Raw genomic sequence first — 21,442 nt, 5'->3', positions numbered from 1 at the left:
AATTTGAGCACACAGCCAGACACCACAGAAATCCATTACAGTTTATTGCCATCAAGTGTTCTCAGCCAAGACACTATTGGGCTAAACTGACACCAGCATTTGCCTGTCTCCTGGAGGAAAGATCTCTGTGCTGACAGGCTGCGATTCTATACAGACAGGCCACTCTGTCCTAATGCAGATCTGCTCCTATATGGCGCCTTCCCTACTGAAAGATCTTGGGACACCTTACAATGGGGTTTCAGTTCCAGGTCACAGAAGGCAAATGTACTGTATTCTGCACCTTCCATTGGGTCTCTGGCTCTACCAAATATTGACACAAGGGCAGTGAATAGTTCCGATGTTGTGTTGATCAATGGCAAAAAATCCCAACAAATACACTTCGATTTCATATTGTAATAATAAAATGTGATACGCTCCCAAGGGGGGGTGAATACTTCTGATAGGCACTCTACATCAGAAACAGATCCCTGCGGCACCACTGCCCAGGTCTGCTAGGCGAGGGTCCACCCCATCAGACCACACTGTTTCCTGTTTGAAAACCAGTTCTCCCCACCACTGCCGAATGCATCTTGAATTCCTGTGACTTTTAATGTGGAAACCAACCTTCTGTCAGGGACCTTATCAAACTCCTTCTGAACAGATCATGACATGTGCTCTTGTGTTGTGCGATGTACTTATGTCCCATGCTTGTCTGAAGAGCTCAATAAAGTTAGAGAAGCCCCCCCTGAGCCCACATGGCCGTCTCTGAACAAGCCCTTGTTCCGTACCGTAGCCCAAACTCCCACTTCCAGAGCCCCCCCAGGGCAGCTGTGAGACAGGCCTGCGGTGTCCTGGGGCGGCTCTGCACCCTGCTCTGGGAGTCTCCACTCGGGGGCGCCCCTGCTCTCAGGGAGCTAATGTAGGCTGAGACCCCATCACTGGTCACAGGGTACCTGCAGAGCTACGAGCCGAGTGCACCCCGACATCCACGCCTCAGGGCTCACTGTGCACAAGGCCAACAGACCGCACACAGCACCAACATCCTCTAATCCGTTTTATTGTTTTTGAGCAAAAAAGGAAAAAAAAAAAGAAAGAATAGTTACAGAATTATTTTATCCATTTTTTTTACAATGTTAAACTAAAAACGCAGCTCTACGCTAGAGTGTAAGTAATTCTGAAACACAACAGGGTTAAATAAGAGTTTCTTTAAGATACAGGATGATACTTCTCTTCAATTTTAAACAGAGAACAGCTCTTAAGGTAGAAGCACCCACAGTTGTAACAACCTCCCTGGCCCACGCCCCGCGCCCCGCGCCCACGCGGAGAGACCGAGACCGAGTCCGTGACTGGGCAGAGCCTGCAGCGTGGAGCGCGGCGCTGGGCTGGCGCCGGAGTCGCAGCGCGGCCCAGGGTCTGCCAGCCCAGAGCGGCGCTCCCAGCTCCCGCCGCAAAAACCAGGAGGCAGCACTGTGATTCCCGGGAAGCACTGGAGTCACAAATCCCTGAAATATCCCCCCTCTCGCCACAGTAGGCCAGAGGCCGAGCCCCTCCCCGAGACACCGTCCCGGCCAGGGGTTCCCACGCTCTCCGGCCCCGGCGGCCTCTGCCTGCTCTCCCCGCGGGCCCAGCTCGGGAACAGCTCAGGCAGGGGAGGGCGGGCTGGAGAGCTCTCGACCAGTCTGCTCCAGTAACCCAGACCTCAAGACTGCCACCGACCAGCAGACGCCATTCTTCCCGTCTTGCTTCCGGTTCAGATCAAGCCCTGTCCTGAGGAATTCCAGGGACTCCGCTAAACCGGACTAACGGACACAGGGAATCTCAGTCCGAGAGGGAACCCGGACCCGCTCTGCGCTGTTGGGGGGGCTGGGCCAGAGGCTCAGTCACAGAGATGGGGCTCCTGCTCTATGACATCATAGCGAGACAGAGGAACTTAAGGCTGCACGAGTGAGCGAGACACGGCCACTCTGGGCTGTACTGGGGTCAGTATGGGTTCGCTTTGGCTGTGCTGGGATCAGAACTGCCATACAGTGGTCAGCTTGGGCTGTACTGGTGTTGGTGTAGGCATCTTGGGGTCAGTATTGTACTGTACTATTGTCTGTGAGAGTGGACTAGGAACAGTGGGCCTGTATCATGGTCTGTGAGAGCAGTCTGGGAACAGTGGGCCTGTACCATGGTCTATGAGAGTGGACTGGGAACAGAGGGCCAGCACCATGGTCTGTGAGAGTGGACTGGGAACAGAGGGCCAGCACCATGGTCTGTGCGAGTGGACTGGGAACAGAGGGCCTGTACCATGGATTGTGCAAGGGTACTGGGGGGGGAGTATGGCCTGTCCTGGGGCTACAGAGCCTACACTGGGGGCGGTGTGGCCTGTACTGGGGTCAGTGGGGACTGCACTGGGTCAGCGAGGCTCTGGGACAGGTGTGGGCACTGTGTCGGTGCGAGGCGCCCCTCCGGGTGCGAGCGGGGCATGCTCAGGAACACTCCTCGCCGATGCGCTGGCACGAGCGCCCCACCTTGCGCTCCAGCTTGACCATCTTGAGGACGGCCTCCTCGCGGCCGCGGCCCAGGTGGTCAAACAGGCAGTCGTGCTGCTCGGGCAGGCGGTGCAGCATGCAGAACACATAGCCTGAGAAAGCAAGGGGGAAGAGCCTTTAACAGAGGAAACACGAGACAACGTTCAGAGCAAACTACAGAAGAACCCCGAGCGCCCCACAGACAGCTCAGAGCGCAGAGAAAACCACAGAACAATGCCTCTGTGGTTTTAGGACCAAAACAGAGTACATAGAGTATGCTATGTACTCTGTTTTGGTCCTAAACGCAAGACTAGGTGTAGCAGTGGCCAGCAGACAGCGGGACTGAGAAAGCACCACTGGCAGCAGTGTTGAACCAGCCCCAGCAGCTCTAGCAGTGGAATTAGCATTTCACAGCCTCAACTAACCACAGATTACATGCCGACACCCGTCATATACTCGTTATCCTTCTAATGTATTAATTAATGCACATAATATTCCTGACATCAATGAGCACTGATTAAAAGCTTCGCATGACAAGCAGGCGTGCGTCAATTAAACTGATCACAATTAAGTGCTGGTTAAAAATAAAGACTTAATATTGCTGGCGGCGCTCCAGGTGGGTTAAATGCATTCTAACTGACAGCACTCCAGACTTCACTCACTGACAGGTCTGCTGTGACAGCCAGGGGCCTGCAGGGGGCGCACACGCACAAATCACAGCCCCATGTCACACGTCCTACCACCCTGCGGGGGGCGCACACACCACAGCCCCATGTCACACTTCCTACCGCCCCGCAGGGGGCGCACACGCGCACACACGCACACCACAGCCCCATGTCAAACTTCCTACCGCCCCGCAGGGGGCGCACGCGCGCGCGCACACACACACACACACACCACAGCCCCATGTCACACTTCCTACCGCCCCGCAGGGGGTGCACACACCACAGCCCCATGTCACACTTCCTACAGCCCCGTGGGGGGGCGCACATGCACACACCACAGCCCCATGTCACACTTCCTACAGCCCCGTGGGGGGCGCACATGCACACACCACAGCCCCATGTCACACTTCCTACAGCCCCGTGGGGGGCGCACATGCACACACCACAGCCCCATGTCACACTTCCTACAGCCCCGTGGGGGGGCGCACATGCACACACCACAGCCCCATGTCACACTTCCTACTGCCACGCAGGGGACGTGCACACACACCACAGCCCCATGTCACACTTCCTACAGCCCCGTGGGGGGGCGCACATGCACACACCACAGCCCCATGTCACACTTCCTACAGCACACAGGCCCAGAAGCGAACTAGAGCCGGGATAGGACGGGGCGCAGGGGTGAGTGTACTGTACATCAGCAGGCCCCAGTGACAGAAGTTCTCACTGTAACACAAGGGTAGACACAGAGGAGGCCGAGGGAGAGACGCAGAGACCGAGACGGACGCCGGCCAGGCTCACCGCAGCGGCACGACCCCAGCTCCTGCTGGACCAGCTCCAGTTTGGTCTGACAGCGGTGGCAGCGCCGGCGGCTCCTCTGCTTGCCCCCTCCGCGGCTGTCATCCGTTGTGGCCTCATCGTCCTGCCGCGCTCGTTTCCCCGGTGACACCTCGCTCTCCGACCCTGAACACAGAAAGAGGCATTTGGAGAGAACGTTCCCTGGCGACCCTGGGTCAGGTTCAGACAGAATGACCCCCCGACACACACATGCCGCCCTCAACCCGCATTGCCCCTTTCACCCGGCATTACCTGAGTCACAGGGCCGTTTTGTGGGCGTGGACAGTGTGCCGTGGGCTGTGTCTGTGCAGGAGACCCCTGCAGGAGAGGAAGCGAGGACAAAGCAGCCACAGGGAGGAAGGCAGTGGACCCGGAAGAGAGAGAGGAGACAGGTTACAGCTCGCTCTGTCACCCAAAATTGGAGGAGACCAAACACTTACTATAGAGAATACAGGACTGCAGCTGTCCACCGGCAACGAGTGGCCCCGCGCCCCGCCCCTGTCCCCAGCGTCTAACCACAGTCCGGCCCGCGCCCCGCCCCTGTCCCCAGCGTCTAACCACAGTCCGGCCCGCGCCCCGCCCCTGTCCCCAGCGTCTAACCACAGTCGGGCCCTCGCCCCGCCCCTGTCCCCAGCGTCGTACCACAGTCGGGCCCGCGCCCCGCCCCTGTCCCCAGCGTCTAACCACAGTCCGGCCCGCGCCCCGCCCCTGTCCCCAGCGTCTAACCACAGTCCGGCCCGCGCCCCGCCCCTGTCCCCAGCGTCTAACCACAGTCGGGCCCGCGCCCCGCCCCTGTCCCCAGCGTCTAACCACAGTCGGGCCCGCGCCCCGCCCCTGTCCCCAGCGTCTAACCACAGTCGGGCCCGCGCCCCGCCCCTGTCCCCAGCGTCGTACCACAGTCCGGCCCTCGCCCCGCCCCTGTCCCCAGCGTCGTACCACAGTCGGGCCCGCGCCCCGCCCCTGTCCCCAGCGTCTAACCACAGTCGGGCCCGCGCCCCGCCCCTGTCCCCAGCGTCTAACCACAGTCCGGCCCGCGCCCCGCCCCTGTCCCCAGCGTCTAACCACGGTCCGGCCCGCGCCCCGCCCCTGTCCCCAGCGTCTAACCACGGTCCGGCCCGCGCCCCGCCCCTGTCCCCAGCGTCTAACCACGGTCCGGCCCGCGCCCCGCCCCTGTCCCCAGCGTCTAACCACAGTCGGGCCCGCGCCCTCCCCTGTCCCCAGCGTCTAACCACAGTCGGGCCCGCGCCCCCCCCTGTCCCCAGCGTCTAACCACAGTCGGGCCCGCGCCCCCCCCTGTCCCCAGCGTCTAACCACAGTCCGCCCCGCGCCCCGCCCCTGTCCCCAGCGTCTAACCACAGTCCGGCCCTCGCCCCGCCCCTGTCCCCAGCGTCTAACCACAGTCCGGCCCTCGCCCCGCCCCTGTCCCCAGCGTCTAACCACAGTCGGGCCCGCGCCCCGCCCCTGTCCCCAGCGTCTAACCACAGTCCGGCCCGCGCCCCGCCCCTGTCCCCAGCGTCTAACCACGGTCCGGCCCTCGCCCCGCCCCTGTCCCCAGCGTCTAACCACAGTCGGGCCCGCGCCCCGCCCCTGTCCCCAGCGTCTAACCACAGTCGGGCCCGCGCCCCGCCCCTGTCCCCAGCGTCTAACCACGGTCCGGCCCGCGCCCCGCCCCTGTCCCCAGCGTCTAACCACAGTCGGGCCCGCGCCCCGTCCCTGTCCCAAGAGTTTAACCGATAGCAAGAGCACTCTGCAGTGTGCATGTAAACACTTGTATAACTAATTCAGTTCCAGTAGTAGGACCCTCTGTCTCGGTCGGTTCTTCGATAGAGGATATTGGCATTTGCTGATGTGGTCTGGGCAAGAACAGACAGCAGCCGTTAATCAGGAAGCACTTACTTCACTTTTCTAAAAATCATACCCTGGCCTCTTTCAACTAACATGACTTCAGAACAGTCATTAATCTGGGCCAGATAGAGTGCCCCTCAGTAAAAATAGCTTGGCATGGTTACTGGAGGGGCAGAGGTGCGGACACAGCTGTCCCACAGAAAGCCGCCTGCTGTCCAGACACAGCAGGGCAGACAGCCCGCTTCACGCACAGCTCTGCAGACGTTTCATGCAGATTCACAATTTCAGTTCTATAAAAAACAGTACGATTGGTACAATGATCCATACCCTGGCTTCATTCAGGAAACAGCTGAAAGAGATCCTCGGATTAAATAGCTACTAACTACCAGATGGGCCGAATGGCCTCATGGTTGTTGCCGCCCACTGAATTTTGATTAACCCGCCACTGTGACCAAGGCAGCCACTCATGTAAAAGATACAAATTGTGACCTTCTCCCAGGGTCCAAACATCTGTGCGTAACAGCTGGACACCTGTGTCACTTGCTTTTCCTGTGCCCTCAGCCCAGCCACGCCCCAGGGCTGTGATTGGTGGGAACAGAACTCACCCTCCTGTGTGCTAGAGGGGGTGGAGCTTGTGTCGCTAGGCGACAGCTGGGCAGAGCTGGCAGGCTGTGACGAGAGGGAGGAGTTACTGCTGCTCATCTCACTGCAGAACACTGCTGATTGGCTGCTGCTGGCGCTCGGGGCGGACTCGGGGGCGCAGTCCTCATCTGGCTGCTTCTTCTGGACATCTGAGAGACGGAGAGCAGATGTGAGAATGAGGGGGAGGAGGAGAACAAGGGCACAAGGAGACAAGGTGTAAGGTGGCTAACCTGGGCACAGTCATTACCAGAGCAGGACAGTGGGCGATGTTCTTAACCCCAGCAGAGAGCCACTGTCCACCTGCAGGCAGACTGCTGGGACAACAGCACTGCCAGAGCCACGAGTGTCCCAAACTTGCTCTGTGCCAACATGCGTGTCACAGTTTGTGTGTTTAAACCACCCACTCTGGAGGAGCGCAGAACCAACCACTGTGGAGCAGTTTAAGACCAAGGCATCCTCTCACAAAGCATGCTACCTGTTGCTCCCAGTGCATGCTTAACAGTACATGAACCATCGCTCCACGAAAACACCTCGCCCAGAGCACACAGTCCGTCGCTAACAGAGCGGGCGCCAGTCAGCCTGCTAGCAGAGTCTACTGGACCGCTAGCCCTCTCTGTCCTGTGGGCTGAGCTGGTCAGTCTACTGCACCGCTGTCCCGAGGGCTGGACCGGTCAGTCTACTGGACCGCCGGCCTCACTGTCCCGGGGGTTGGGCCAGTCAGTCTACTGGACCGCCGGCCTCACTGTCCCGGGGGCTGAGCCGGTCAGTCTACTGGACCGCCAGCCTCACTGTCCTGGGGGCTGAGCCGGTCAGTCTACTGGACCGCCAGCCTCACTGTCCTGGGGGCTGAGCCCCCGGTCAGTCTACTGGATCACCGGCCTCACTGTCCCGGGGGCTGGGCCGGTCAATCTGCTGGACCACTAACCCTCACTGTCCTGGGGGCTGAGCCGGTCAGTCTACTGGACCGCCAGCCTCACTGTCCCGGGGGCTGGGCCCCCGGTCAGTCTACTGGACCACCAGCCTCACTGTCCCCGGGGGCTGGGCCGGTCAGTCTACCGGACCGCCAGCCTCACTGTCCCGGGGGCTGGGCCAGTCAGTCTACTGGACCGCCAGCCTCACTGTCCCGGGGGCTGGGCCGGTCAGTCTACTGGACCGCCAGCCTCACTGTCCTGGGGGCTGGGCCGGTCAGTCTACTGGACCGCCAGCCTCACTGTCCCGGGGGCTGGGCCCCCGGTCAGTCTACTGGACCACCAGCCTCACTGTCCCGGGGGCTGGGCCAGTCAGTCTACTGGACCACCGGCCTCACTGTCCCGGGGGCTGGGCCGGTCAGTCTACTGGACCGCCGGCCTCACTGTCCCGGGGGCTGGGCCGGTCAGTCTGCTGGACCACCAGCCTCACTGTCCCAGGGGCTGGGCCGGTCAGTCTGCTGGACCACTAACCCTCACTGTCCCGGGGGCTGGGCCGGTCAGTCTACTGGACCGCCGGCCTCACTGTCCCGGGGGCTGGGCCGGTCAGTCTGCTGGACCACTAACCCTCACTGTCCTGAGGGCTGGGCCGGTCAGTCTGCTAGGAGCATCTACTGGACTGCTCACCCCCTCTCTACTGCAGACCCCACACCTTTTTTCGACACCCCCCTATTCCTGCAACCAGCAGATCCTGTTCGCCTACCCAGGGCTAAACCTCACCCCTGGAAATCTAAAGAGGGGGGTTTCCAGTCTCTCTCTCCAAGATCTGTAATGGGCTCTGTGTGCATGAAGAAAGGTCTCCTGTTCCTAGATCCTACCTGAGCAGCTTGCTATTCCCAACTGGTGCACAGACAGACAGTCACACTGAAAGGAATGAGCTGGAGGGGAGACTTACCAGCAAAACACTTGGAGCAAAGGTTCATGGTCTTGCTGGACCTAGGGCAGAGAGAGAGACAGCAGATTAACTCACACAGAGCCCAGAAAACTGGCAGCTTGATTAGAGAGACGGTTACTGCCATTAAAACATGAACTGACAATTAGCCACCCTCAATTAACACAAGAAACAGCAGGCAGAAGAGAAAACAAACCATTAATTAGTGACAAGTGAGGAACAGTACCGGACCTGTGTGTGTCTAGTGAGGGGGAGTGTATGGAGTACTGTGGCAGTGTGACTGCAGGGCGCTGTGCCAGGAGTGCACGACCCACAAGTGGGACAGGCAGTCCCCCTTCTGTCTCAGCACTGAGCAGCCTGACCTGTAGCACTGGCACCGTCTCTCTCAGGGGGGGTTAATACGAGACCTTATAGCTCCCCTTCAGTAGGGCGCTAGGCATGGGACTGGCATTATACAGAGGGAGCCTTCTCACCCGGTTCAGAAATACAGCAGGTCCAAGACTGGCATTGACCACTCTTCTAGAGTGTGTCTCAGACCCGATAAGGATCCGTGTTAATTAGGATATGGGTTTCCTGCTTGCCTTCCAGTGTTTACAGGGTTTATTCCAGGTCTGTAGAAAGCAGGACTCCGATACGGCAGAACTGGAAATATCCGAACAAAACCATGAAACACTGCGTGCAACTGTGTGCGTAAATAAATCTGTCCTGTTTAAGCTTGCTGCCTGTTTATTACTCCGTTATCAAGCTGTGCTGGAGAATGCAGAAATCGCGTGCTGCGAATCGCTCGGTATTCCCTGACAGCAGGGGGTGAAATTATCATTAATCTTTATAATTTGCTTCCATAGCAAGCTGGTGTCAGGACCTCATTTTGATTTGATTTGACAGCTCCTTGTTTTCGAGTTTTATCACCCCCTTATGTGAAACAATATCGCCAAGAAAAAGATGCACAGCACACAAAGCAGCCTCTCGCCCAGCCAGAATATGTATACAGATTCTGAACTCTGCGTGCCCTTCGAGACAAGCTCAATCACACTGCAGTACTAGACCCAGCACAGGAATGACCTGGGCCGTGTCAACACCTCCCCACAGCTGCCTAAAGCAACCAAGGTGTCATGTCTGAATGACCACCTCCTGGTGGCACTCCCCTCAGTAGTCATGAAGTGCATGGAGAAACTGGCGATGGGACACATCAACAGTATTGCCCTGGACTCCCTGGACCCCTGCAGTTTGCTAATAGGAATAATGGGTCAGTGGACAATTCGGTCTCACTGGCCCTTCACACCACTCTTGAGCCCCTGGACAAGAGGAACACCTAAGGCAGGATGTCAGCTCAGCCTTCAGCACAATTGTGCCAGGCAGGCTGGTGGTCAAGCTCATGGGTCCGGGCCTCAGCAACTCCATCTGCAACTGGGTCCTGGACTTCCTGACAGGCAGACCCCAAGTGGTGAGGATTGGAAACAAAACCTCATCCCCCTCTGATCCTCAACACAGGGCCCCCCCAGGGCTGTTGCCTGAGCCCCCAGCTACGTTCTCTATTTACACATGCCTGTGTGGCTAGATTCAACAGCAACCGCTTCATCAAGTTTCCTGATGACACCACAGTAATCGGTCTTATCAGCAACAATGATGAAACCACCTACAGGAGCGAGGTAGCAGAGCTGGTGGAGTGGTGCCACAACAACAATCTCACACTTAACATGGGCAAAACAAAAGATTATAGTGGACTTCAGGAGGCACGGAGGATGTCACACACCCATCATCATTCACGGGGCTCCAGTCGAAAATGTCAGCACCTCCAGATCACTGAGAGGCCGAGCTGGTCAGAGAACACTGCTGCCATCCTCACTAAAGCCCACCAGCGCCCTCTCTTCCCGAGTCAGTTAAGGAAGCGGGGAATGAGCAAGACAACACTCACCAATTTTTAACGTTATACCATTGAGAGTGTCCTGCCCGGTGGTATTATGGTGTGGTATGGTGGAGCCACAGTACAGGACAGAAAAGCCATACAGAGGGTTGTGAGGTCTGCACAGAAAATCTCTGAGACCGAGCTATTCTTCATCAACCGGATATATCTCGACCACTGCCACAAACGAGTTCGAGCTATACTTCGGGACCCGATTCACCCTGGACACGATCTGTTTTCACCCCTGGGTTCTGGTAGGAGGTATCGCAGTATCAGAACACTGACCGATAGATTCAAAAACAGTTTCTTCCCCCAAGCAGTCCGCATCATAAACAGCTCAAATTAGCACCTGCACATATTAGCACCTGCACTTTATAATGTACCGCACTGTTTGCACTATGTCCTGTCTTGGCTGTATTATAACGTCTATTGTCTAAATTTATAGTCCATGTCTGTTTGTCATTAGTGCCTATTTTTCCCTCTGTTACTGGGTACAGCTGAATGAGTAAGCATTCCAATACACTTGTTGTATATGGCAAATAAAAATCTTGAATCTGGCATGTTTAACCCCGATTCCCAGATCAGCTGAGGAGGAGGTTCCAAGAATGTGTCCCACAGAGCACCACAGAGCTCAGAGTTAAGGATCAGGTCAGTGACGTGTCCCACAGAGCACCACAGAGCTCAGAGTTAAGGATCAGGTCAGTGATGTGTCCCACAGAGAAACACAGAGTTCAGAGTTAAGGATCAAGTCAGTGACGTGTCCCACAGAGCACCACAGAGCTCAGAGTTAAGGATCAGTGTCAGTGGCGTGTCCCACAGAGCATCACACAGCGCTCAGAGTTAAGGATCAGGTCAGTGACGTGTCCCACAGAGCACCACAGAGCACCACAGAGCTCAGAGTTAAGGATCAGGTCAGTAACGTGTCCCACAGAGCACCGCAGAGCTCAGAATTAATGATCAGGATGACCCCCGTGCCTCAGGGCGGGGTTGAACAGTGAGGTCCACATGTGGGTGGAGAGAGAGGCCGAGGTACAGGCTCTCTGGGAAGCAAGAGGGACGCGGATGTGCTGCAGACTACAGGGGCGTGAGGAAGCCTGAGCCTGGCAGGGCTGATTACAGGCTGCTGTGGTAATGATGTGCTGATTGGAGTGGATGACAGATACAATACCGACACCGCAGGGGAGAGAAAGACAAGAGGGAAGGGAGGAGGGAAACAGCCACAAAAAAGGCTAAAAAATGTTTACAATATTTATAATAAGAATTAGACAAACATTCTTCCACCAAATTATACTGATACCATCCCAGAATTAACATAATTCCAATCCTACTAGGGGAGGAAACTCAATAGAGCTGCAGCCCAATATGTGATCTCTTGTCACAGCCTGAAAAACAGACACGGAGCCTGTCTCTCAATAATGTTATTGTACCACATTTCATCTGCAGGTAAATGCACTCGGGATACAGACATTCACATTCACCTGTGCCCTGTGTCAGAGAGACCCCAGAGATATATACAAAGAGAACAAGACAGAAAGAAAGAAGAGTGATCCAAAAAAATCAAAGCAACAGTATGAAGAACTGAAAACATTTGACTTGGCTATAAAAGACAACTAAAACCCCTTACACTCCCGGATCACAGGGCAGGAGCGACTGGACAAACTCCAGGTCCTCAGGCCACGACAGGCCTGTGGTCAAGATGGAGTCAAACAACAAGATGCCGAGACAGAGCAGCTTGGAGCTGCAGCAAGCTCTGCTCAAACTCATACTGAGAGCCAGATGTTTCCCTACGGCCTGGAATCAAGAACTGATCAGACCCATCTACAGAAGTACAGACTAGATCCTAATAACTACGGGCGCATCTGTGTAAACAGTAACCTGGGGGAGGTCCAAATACTGGCCTTCCTTACCAAGCACAGTGTCCTGAGTAAGAGACAGATGAGCCTCTTACCAAACTACTTCACATCTGACCACATTTACACCCTACATACACTTCCAAACAAACATGTCCACTGAAAAAAAGAGACGGTAAGCCTGTCTCTCAATAATGTTTCATGTTTTGTACGTAAATGTTCTATGATGTGTTTGTACTGTAAATGGTGCTGATTGTACAGGCTTTGGTAATGCTGTGAAGTTTGTTGAATTGAATTGAGAGTGTGTCCTGTGTCAGGGAGACCCCAGAGAGAGGGTACGCGTGTCATTTGTCCAGCCTAAAAACTAACAGCTCAATCGCACGGCAAGCACCCATTTCGAGCCTAAACATTCTGTCCAGAATGAACAACTGGTATAATCGGTGGGGTAACACAGGGGTCTGTACTGGGACCCTTTCTCTTCCCAATTTTACATCAGTGATCTAGACTACATTTTAGTTAGTAAACGTGTCAACCAAAAACCACAGAAGTAGGAAATAAAATTCAAAAAGACTCTCAAGCTGAGACCGGGTACGAACAGGCAATTTCAGAAAGAGTCCCATCGGAGACAAAGACTCGGATCCCCGGCACTGCCGTCTGCGCAGACGGAGCGAGCGAGAGAGCGAGAGACACCCCACGCAAACATCACTCCAGCCCAATCAAGCCCCGTTCTCTCTGGGGATAATGAGACTTAAACAAGACTAATTTGACATCTCCTGTTAAATGTCAGCCACAATTAAGGTTGATGAGGGTGGTGAGAGCTCCAATCAAGCTTGCACGCCGAAACGAAGGTCGCAGTCAAACTGGAAATCAGCCTGACTGTGCTGGGGTGAGCTGGGATCCGCGCCCCCCGAGCAGTGGGGCGCTGGGAGATGACAGCAGCTTCCTATTTTGCGTCAAGACAGCTGCTGAAAACGGGGGCAAGAGAACAAGAGCAGGGGCTGGAGAATTGCTGCTGTACTGCCCGTCCATGAGACGGGTGAGAACAATGACCCAGGTGAGACTGTGTGACAGGTCCTGGATCAGTTAGAACCCGACAGAGGGTCTGCATGGCAGCAGGGCTTTACAAGACAGGGTTTATTCAACTTTTCAAGTACAGTAAATCCTCATTTTACCAGACTGATAGTTTGGGGAAAGGATTTCCTGGATCGCCACCTGTCTGTTGAATTATGAATTAAATATCTAGAGCCCGGAAAACACACTTGCATAGGAGTACAAAATTCGATTGACTATATATATGCCGCCAGTTCAACACTGAAAGTGTCACCACAGGTTCTCCTCAGCCGTCGCTGCAGGGGAAGTACAGTTTCGTGGGCCTGGGCAGTGCTCGGCACCAGGGGCCGTACCGCTCTGAGACAGCTTCCTGACCCGCTGCCACATGGGCTTCCTGCACCAGCCCCCAGTCGTGTCGGCTGTGGCCACTCCATCACATTTCAGATTAAACAGCAGCAACTTGTCCTTCGTCTTGCGAGTGTCTGAAACCGCTTGCTTTTTGACACCATATTCCTGACACGCACAAGCCATGGACACTCCAGATTGCATTTGCTCACTCACACTCCAATTTCCTCTTTTACTCTTTTCACCCCCCTCAAGGCCACAGTTACTCATAATTATTCATTTCAAAGAGCGAAACAAAGCAAAATCCTATATTCATCACACAGAAAAACACAGAGATGTAAGAACATGTATCACGCACACAAACAGCGAGTTCTTTTTGCAGAATCTGGGCCAAGAGCTGGCTATCTTATAGAAAACAGAGGGTGCAGGTAAGGGGTGAATACTCCAGGTGGGGTGCTGTAATTAGTGGAGTACCACAGGGATCTGTACTAGGACCACACCTCTTTTTAAATTATTACAATGATCTTGAGTCCAGAATGGTAAACTAGTAAAGTTTTAAAAAATATCACAGCGGTACTAACAAACACTGCAGGTAATAATTTAAAAAATTAGATAAAACTCAACACTGAGCGAACACCTGGAATATGACATTCAATATAGTTAAGGGTTAGAATATGACAAGACAACACTGTAGATGTCCATCCTATGAAGTACTGCCTAGACAACTTGGTAGAAGAGAGTTAAACAATGTTAGGAGTTAAAGGTGAAGCCTGTATCCAAAGTGAGTTATTTACACAGCTGGAGATGTCTGAGGGCAGAGCTGTAACCCCACTCCTGTTAAAAATTGACCCCAGTTTCGCACAGGAATGACATCATCTTGACTATTTTACTACTAACAACAAAAAGTGCAAACCAGGCAGACACTCCCACACCCACAGGAGACACAGGAGACAGAGCAGTGTCACAGCACAGCACAGCAGACACTCCCACACCCACAGGAGACAGAGCAGTGTCACAGCACAGCAGACACTCCCACACCCACAGCAGACAGAGCAGTGTCACTGCACAGCACAGCAGACACTCCCACAACCACAGGGGACAGAGCAGTGTCACAGCACAGCACAGCAGACACTTCCACACCCACAGGGGACAGAGCAGTGTCACAGCACAGCAGACACTTCCACACCCACAGGGGACAGAGCAGTGTCACAGCACAGCACAGCAGACACCCCCACACCCACAGGAGACAGAGCAGTGTCACAGCACAGCAGACACTTCCACACCCACAGGAGACAGAGCAGTGTCACAGCACAGCAGACACTCCCACACCCACAGGAGACAGAGCAGTGTCACAGCACAGCACAGCAGACACACCCACACCCACAGGAGACAGAGCAGTGTCACTGCACAGCACAGCAGACACGCCCACACCCACAGGAGACAGAGCAGTGTCACAGCACAGCACAGCAGACACCCCCACACCCACAGGAGACAGAGCAGTGTCACTGCACAGCACAGCAGACACTCCCACACCCACAGGAGACAGAGCAGTGTCACTGCACAGCACAGCAGACACTCCCACACCCACAGGGGACAGAGCAGTGTCACTGCACAGCACAGCAGACACTCCCACACCCACAGGAGACAGAGCAGTGTCACAGCACAGCAGACACTCCCACACCCACAGGAGACAGAGCAGTGTCACTGCACAGCAGACACTCCCACACCCACAGGGGACAGAGCAGTGTCACTGCACAGCAGACACTCCCACAACCACAGGGGACAGAGCAGTGTCACTGCACAGCACAGCAGACACTCCCACACCCACAGGAGACAGAGCAGTGTCACTGCACAGCAGACACTCCCACACCCACAGGGGACAGAGCAGTGTCACAGCACAGCAGACACTCCCACACCCACAGGAGACAGAGCAGTGTCACTGCACAGCAGACACTCCCACAACCACAGGGGACAGAGCAGTGTCACTGCACAGCACAGCAGACACTCCCACACCCACAGGAGACAGAGCAGTGTCACTGCACAGCACAGCAGACACACCCACACCCACAGGAGACAGAGCAGTGTCACAGCACAGCACAGCAGACACACCCACACCCACAGGAGACAGAGCAGTGTCACTGCACAGCAGACACGCCCACACCCACAGGAGACAGAGCAGTGTCACAGCACAGCACAGCAGACACCCCCACACCCACAGGAGACAGAGCAGTGTCACAGCACAGCAGACACTCCCACACCCACAGGAGACAGAGCAGTGTCACAGCACAGCAGACACTTCCACACCCACAGGGGACAGAGCAGTGTCACTGCACAGCACAGCAGACACTCCCACACCCACAGGAGACAGAGCAGTGTCACAGCACAGCAGACACTCCCACACCCACAGGGGACAGAGCAGTGTCACTGCACAGCACAGCAGACACTCCCACACCCACAGGAGACAGAGCAGTGTCACTGCACAGCACAGCAGACACACCCACACCCACAGGAGACAGAGCAGTGTCACAGCACAGCAGACACTCCCACACCCACAGGAGACAGAGCAGTGTCACTGCACAGCACAGCAGACACTTCCACACCCACAGGGGACAGAGCAGTGTCACTGCACAGCACAGCAGACACTCCCACACCCACAGGAGACAGAGCAGTGTCACAGCACAGCAGACACTCCCACACCCACAGGAGACAGAGCAGTGTCACAGCACAGCACAGCAGACACTCCCACACCCACAGGAGACAGAGCAGTGTCACAGCACAGCACAGCAGACACTCCCACACCCACAGGAGACAGAGCAGTGTCACAGCACAGCAGACACTCCCACACCCACAGGAGACAGAGCAGTGTCACAGCACAGCACAGCAGACACTCCCACACCCACAGGGGACAGAGCAGTGTCACTGCACAGCACAGCAGACACTCCCACACCCACAGGAGACAGAGCAGTGTCACAGCACAGCAGACACTCCCACACCCACAGGAGACAGAGCAGTGTCACTGCACAGCACAGCAGACACTCCCACACCCACAGGGGACAGAGCAGTGTCACTGCACAGCAGACACTCCCACACCCACAGGAGACAGAGCAGTGTCACAGCACAGCAGACACTCCCACACCCACAGGGGACAGAGCAGTGTCACAGCACAGCAGACACCCCCACACCCACAGGAGACAGAGCAGTGTCACAGCACAGCAGACACTCCCACACCCACAGGAGACAGAGCAGTGTCACAGCACAGCACAGCAGACACTCCCACACCCACAGGAGACAGAGCAGTGTCACAGCACAGCACAGCAGACACTCCCACACCCACAGGAGACAGAGCAGTGTCACAGCACAGCACAGCAGACACTTCCACACCCACAGGAGACAGAGCAGTGTCACTGCACAGCACAGCAGACACTCCCACACCCACAGGAGACAGAGCAGTGTCACTGCACAGCACAGCAGACACTCCCACACCCACAGGGGACAGAGCAGTGTCACAGCACAGCACAGCAGACACGCCCACACCCACAGGGGACAGAGCAGTGTCACTGCACAGCACAGCAGACACTCCCACACCCACAGGGGACAGAGCAGTGTCACAGCACAGCAGACACTCCCACACCCACAGGAGACAGAGCAGTGTCACAGCACAGCAGACACTCCCACACCCACAGGGGACAGAGCAGTGTCACAGCACAGCACAGCAGACACGCCCACACCCACAGGAGACAGAGCAGTGTCACAGCACAGCAGACACTCCCACACCCACAGGAGACAGAGCAGTGTCACTGCACAGCACAGCAGACAGAGCAGTGTCACTGCACAGCACAGCAGACACTCCCACACCCACAGGGGACAGAGCAGTGTCACAGCACAGCAGACACTCCCACACCCACAGGAGACAGAGCAGTGTCACTGCACAGCAGACACTCCCACACCCACAGGAGACAGAGCAGTGTCACAGCACAGCAGACACTCCCACACCCACAGGAGACAGAGCAGTGTCACTGCACAGCAGACACTCCCACACCCACAGGAGACAGAGCAGTGTCACAGCACAGCAGACACTTCCACACCCACAGGAGACAGAGCAGTGTCACAGCACAGCAGACACTCCCACACCCACAGGAGACAGAGCAGTGTCACTGCACAGCACAGCAGACACACCCACACCCACAGGAGACAGAGCAGTGTCACAGCACAGCACAGCAGACACTCCCACACCCACAGGGGACAGAGCAGTGTCACTGCACAGCACAGCAGACACTCCCACACCCACAGGGGACAGAGCAGTGTCACAGCACAGCAGACACTCCCACACCCACAGGGGACAGAGCAGTGTGGGCAGTGCCAGGGCTTTCCAGTGGCTTCCTCCTGAACTTGAGCTCTACAGGGGTTACAGCAGCAGCACGGCACACACAGCCTGTCGACAGCAGCTGTCACACCGGGGACAGCTCTGACAGACTGGCTCTGGATTGAAAGAGTGATAAGAAGAGATCCTCACTCATATCACCACCACACAGACCCCTGAAGGTCCCAGAGCGCGACAGCCTGGCCTCTGTAACTGTGACAGGAAGAGGAACTCTAGAGATGACTGTGGGCACGTGTGGGCAGCGTGTCACACATCACCCTCAAACACCACTGACCGGCCCCATGAAGATACGATCACACATGATACAGTGTGTGCTCTCAGCGTGCCTGGTGAAGACCTCTATAAGATAGCCAAAGACTGTGTGATCAGTCTGCCACTTAATCAGCTGAACTTTACTTAATCGATGCCCTCACTGAACTGACATGCTGCTGGATCTGAACATTTGCCATCAGGTTTTCCTCTTACTCACAGGTTTATTATTTTAGGTCACTTGTGAAATACAGTAGCTGTAGGGTCAAGTCCAACATATTTAAGAGCTGAAAGTTATTTCAGGTGAATGCTGGTATAACGTTCCTAAATGGATTCCAGCACCAGGACTGGGTACCCCGGCTGAAAACTACTGACTGGACTCCAGTATGTCCACAATCCAGCAGCCCTCTGTACTCGAGTAGATCGAGCTTACCCAGAAAGTTAAGTCAGCCAGGCTGTCTCAAAGTGCTGGTGCATTAGGACCTTCGCGTGGGCTTCATTAGAAGAGACTGCAGCGAGGAAGACCCGGAACGGATCAAACTGCTGTCCGATCGGATTCCGTCGCTACAGCAGTAGCGGGCACTGACCCCTCGCTCCCCCAGGTGCGAGATACCAGCACGCCCGCTGCCCCCGGCTCACACAGTCCCGCACAGCCGGCCGGGCGGAGTAAAGAAGCAGGAGTCACAGATCAGGAGCGGAGATGTCTTATCCTAGGTCACGGCCGAAATTAAAGCCATACTCCCGGCCTTAGCAGCGCTCACAGACGGTGAGAAAGACAGAGGAAGCAATTATGTAAGTGTTCAGGCCGACGGGGAACACCATAGACAGCGACACAGAAGTCAAGTCCAATGCCCGCTTCCAACATCGCAGTGGTGTCCGGTGTGAGTTCGGCGGGTCGGTGCCGCCCGGACCCTCTGCCGTCACCCCAGGGGTCCGCCGCGGCCTTTAACGGGGAGCCAGACCGCCCCTCCCCCCGCCTGCCACAACAACAAAGCGCTTCCTGGCCCTCCCCAGGGTCCCCGGTCCTCTGCCCGTCTCCCGACACCACCAGCACCGCGACACGTCCAAACAAACACCGCAACTTACCCCCAGAATCCGCAGGGGCAGCGTGGCGGGAGGCTGGGCGGTTTGCTGCGTTCGCTGCCCGTGTCCCCCATGGCTCCAGACGGCAGGGCGGGGTGGGAGAGACCGAGGATGGAACAGAGGCCTGGCGGCAGTAGGCGGCTTCTCGGCGGTCTGCGGGTAGGGAGAGTCGGCACAGCCGGGCAGCCTGCAGTCCACAGGGTTTAGCGGGGTCGAGGGCGTCGCCGACACGAGCGGCCGCTTCCACCCAGCCGGGGAAAACAGTATAAAAAGAGGGCGAACTCGGCCACGGAGAGCCCGAGGATCCGCACCGGGCACCAAGGCCGATCAGCTGGAGGGAGGACGTCACCAACGGCTGAAGAGGGGAGACCAGTAGCCCCGTCCACTGACAACTTCAAAAACAAGGAAAGAAGTTACAAAATTACCGCTTATTATTTCAAATAAAAATAAACTCAGTACTTAAGGTATTTATTTTTGTGCTATTTCATTATTATTACTTGTGTTACATTGTTTTAAAAGCTTATTACCTCCTTTGAGCATGAAGTGGAATCCTCCAACAGATTCCGCTTGTTTGAGACCAAATAAATCAGGTTATGAAACTAGGCCCCTTTCAGTCGCCATGTTGGCTCAAGCTGCTCTGTGGTTTAACACTCAGCTGACTCCGTGTCGGAATCAAAATGGCGTCAGTTTCCAAACCCGGTCACTTCTGGGTCTCTCGAGAGCAAGCTGAAAATCAGCAGGACCGGGACACGTTCATTTTCATTAAGATAGAGGGGGGTGGAGTAAGCAAAACCCGGAATAAATACTTTTTTATGCACAAACTAACTTAATCTCGTCTTTATTTCCAAATTACCTGACGTGTTATATTTCAGTATAATATACTACAGCTACGTTGAATTGGATGACGTAACGGTGTAAGAGAGATGGGTGATCACCCCCCCCCGACTCCTGACGGTTTTGGGGGCCCGGTCTTTGACCACAACAACCCGAGTATAACCTGCGGGGCGGTTTAGCGCGCCGGGCTCAAGGCTCGTCGTTGTTTTCTTTGTCGCGGGATCAGCAGGCTGCGACGATCTTTACAGATATTTTACAAAGCAGTAAATAATGTGTAGCGATGATGGGTAAAACACTTTAACTCCCTGGAGGAATGTGGGCTCGGGAGTCCCGAGGCGGTCGGTGTGGTGTGGTGGTCGGTGCGCCCCCTGCCCCCTCTGTCGACAGGCAGGCAGGGCTGACCACTGCGTCGCCATGCTCTTCAGACATTAACCTTCCCAGTTAGACAGATCAGAGCCTCGCAGACGGAGGACCAGGAATCGGAAGCGCAGGCGGGAGGAGAGGGAGACAGCCTGCCTGTGCCCAGGGGGTAACGCAGAGAGAGGAGGTGAGAGAGTGTCGAATCTGAGAAAGATAACTATGAAAGCACTCTGAATTGTTGTAGCTTCCTATTAAAAAAACAACATTAACAGAGAAGTAACATAACTGCTGCAGAGCAGTCACTCACGCCATGTGATAAAAGTTGAGGAGAAACATGGCTGAAGTTTGCTTTTACCACGCAGCTCTACTGTGGTAGAACTGCTCCTGGGCTCTGCTGTCTGGAGACTTCAGGGGCTGGGAGAGGAGGAGAGGGAGACGGGAGAACGGGGACTCGTCTCCCATCAAAGAGTCACCACGGCCCCTCAGCAGCCCAAATCAAGCCCCAGGCCAGCAGGGGCCTTCTGGGACTGTGCTGTACAGCTTCAAAGAGACCCCCTGCTCAGCACCCCCTCACACACACACAGCGCTGAGAGATTACTGGTGCTCAGAATGAAGCACTGTAGAGTAGCACCACACACACACAGCAACGCACAAAAACAGTAACACACACCACAACACAGCTAACCCTAACCCCTGCTCAGCACCCCCTCACACACACAGCGCTGAGAGATTACTGGTGCTCAGAATGAACCACTGTAGAGTAGCACCACACACACACAGCAACGCACAAAAACAGTAACACACACCACAACACAGCTAACCCTAACCCCTGCTCAGCACCCCCTCACACACACAGCGCTGAGAGATTACTGGTGCTCAGAATGAAGCACTGTAGAGTAGCACCACACACACACAGCAACGCACAAAAACAGTAACACACACCACAACACAGCTAACCCTAACCCCTGCTCAGCACCCCCTCACACACACAGCGCTGAGAGATTACTGGTGCTCAGAATGAACCACTGTAGAGTAGCACCACACACACA

The 21,442-nt window shown here is 55.6% G+C and overlaps 1 protein-coding gene across 1 annotated transcript; it reads right to left on the bottom strand.

Moving 5' to 3' along the window:
• Positions 1 to 1,019: 1,019 nt before the first annotated feature.
• zfand3 (zinc finger, AN1-type domain 3) lies at positions 1,020 to 19,552 on the bottom strand. Its single transcript, XM_088937484.1, has 6 exons — positions 19,203 to 19,552; positions 8,342 to 8,382; positions 6,445 to 6,630; positions 4,247 to 4,312; positions 3,959 to 4,120; positions 1,020 to 2,605 (listed from the first exon to the last, which is right to left on the bottom strand). The coding sequence occupies exons 1-6, from the start codon at positions 19,271 to 19,273 to the stop codon at positions 2,451 to 2,453; spliced, it is 681 nt and encodes a 226-aa protein (XP_088793610.1). The 5' UTR covers positions 19,274 to 19,552; the 3' UTR covers positions 1,020 to 2,450.
• Positions 19,553 to 21,442: the final 1,890 nt, after the last annotated feature.

This window comes from Atractosteus spatula, chromosome 2, assembly GCF_055471065.1.
Source record: "Atractosteus spatula isolate fAtrSpa1 chromosome 2, fAtrSpa1.hap1, whole genome shotgun sequence".
NCBI classification, from domain to species: Eukaryota; Metazoa; Chordata; class Actinopteri; order Semionotiformes; family Lepisosteidae; genus Atractosteus; species Atractosteus spatula.
This window is presented reverse-complemented; position numbering and strand designations above follow the sequence as displayed.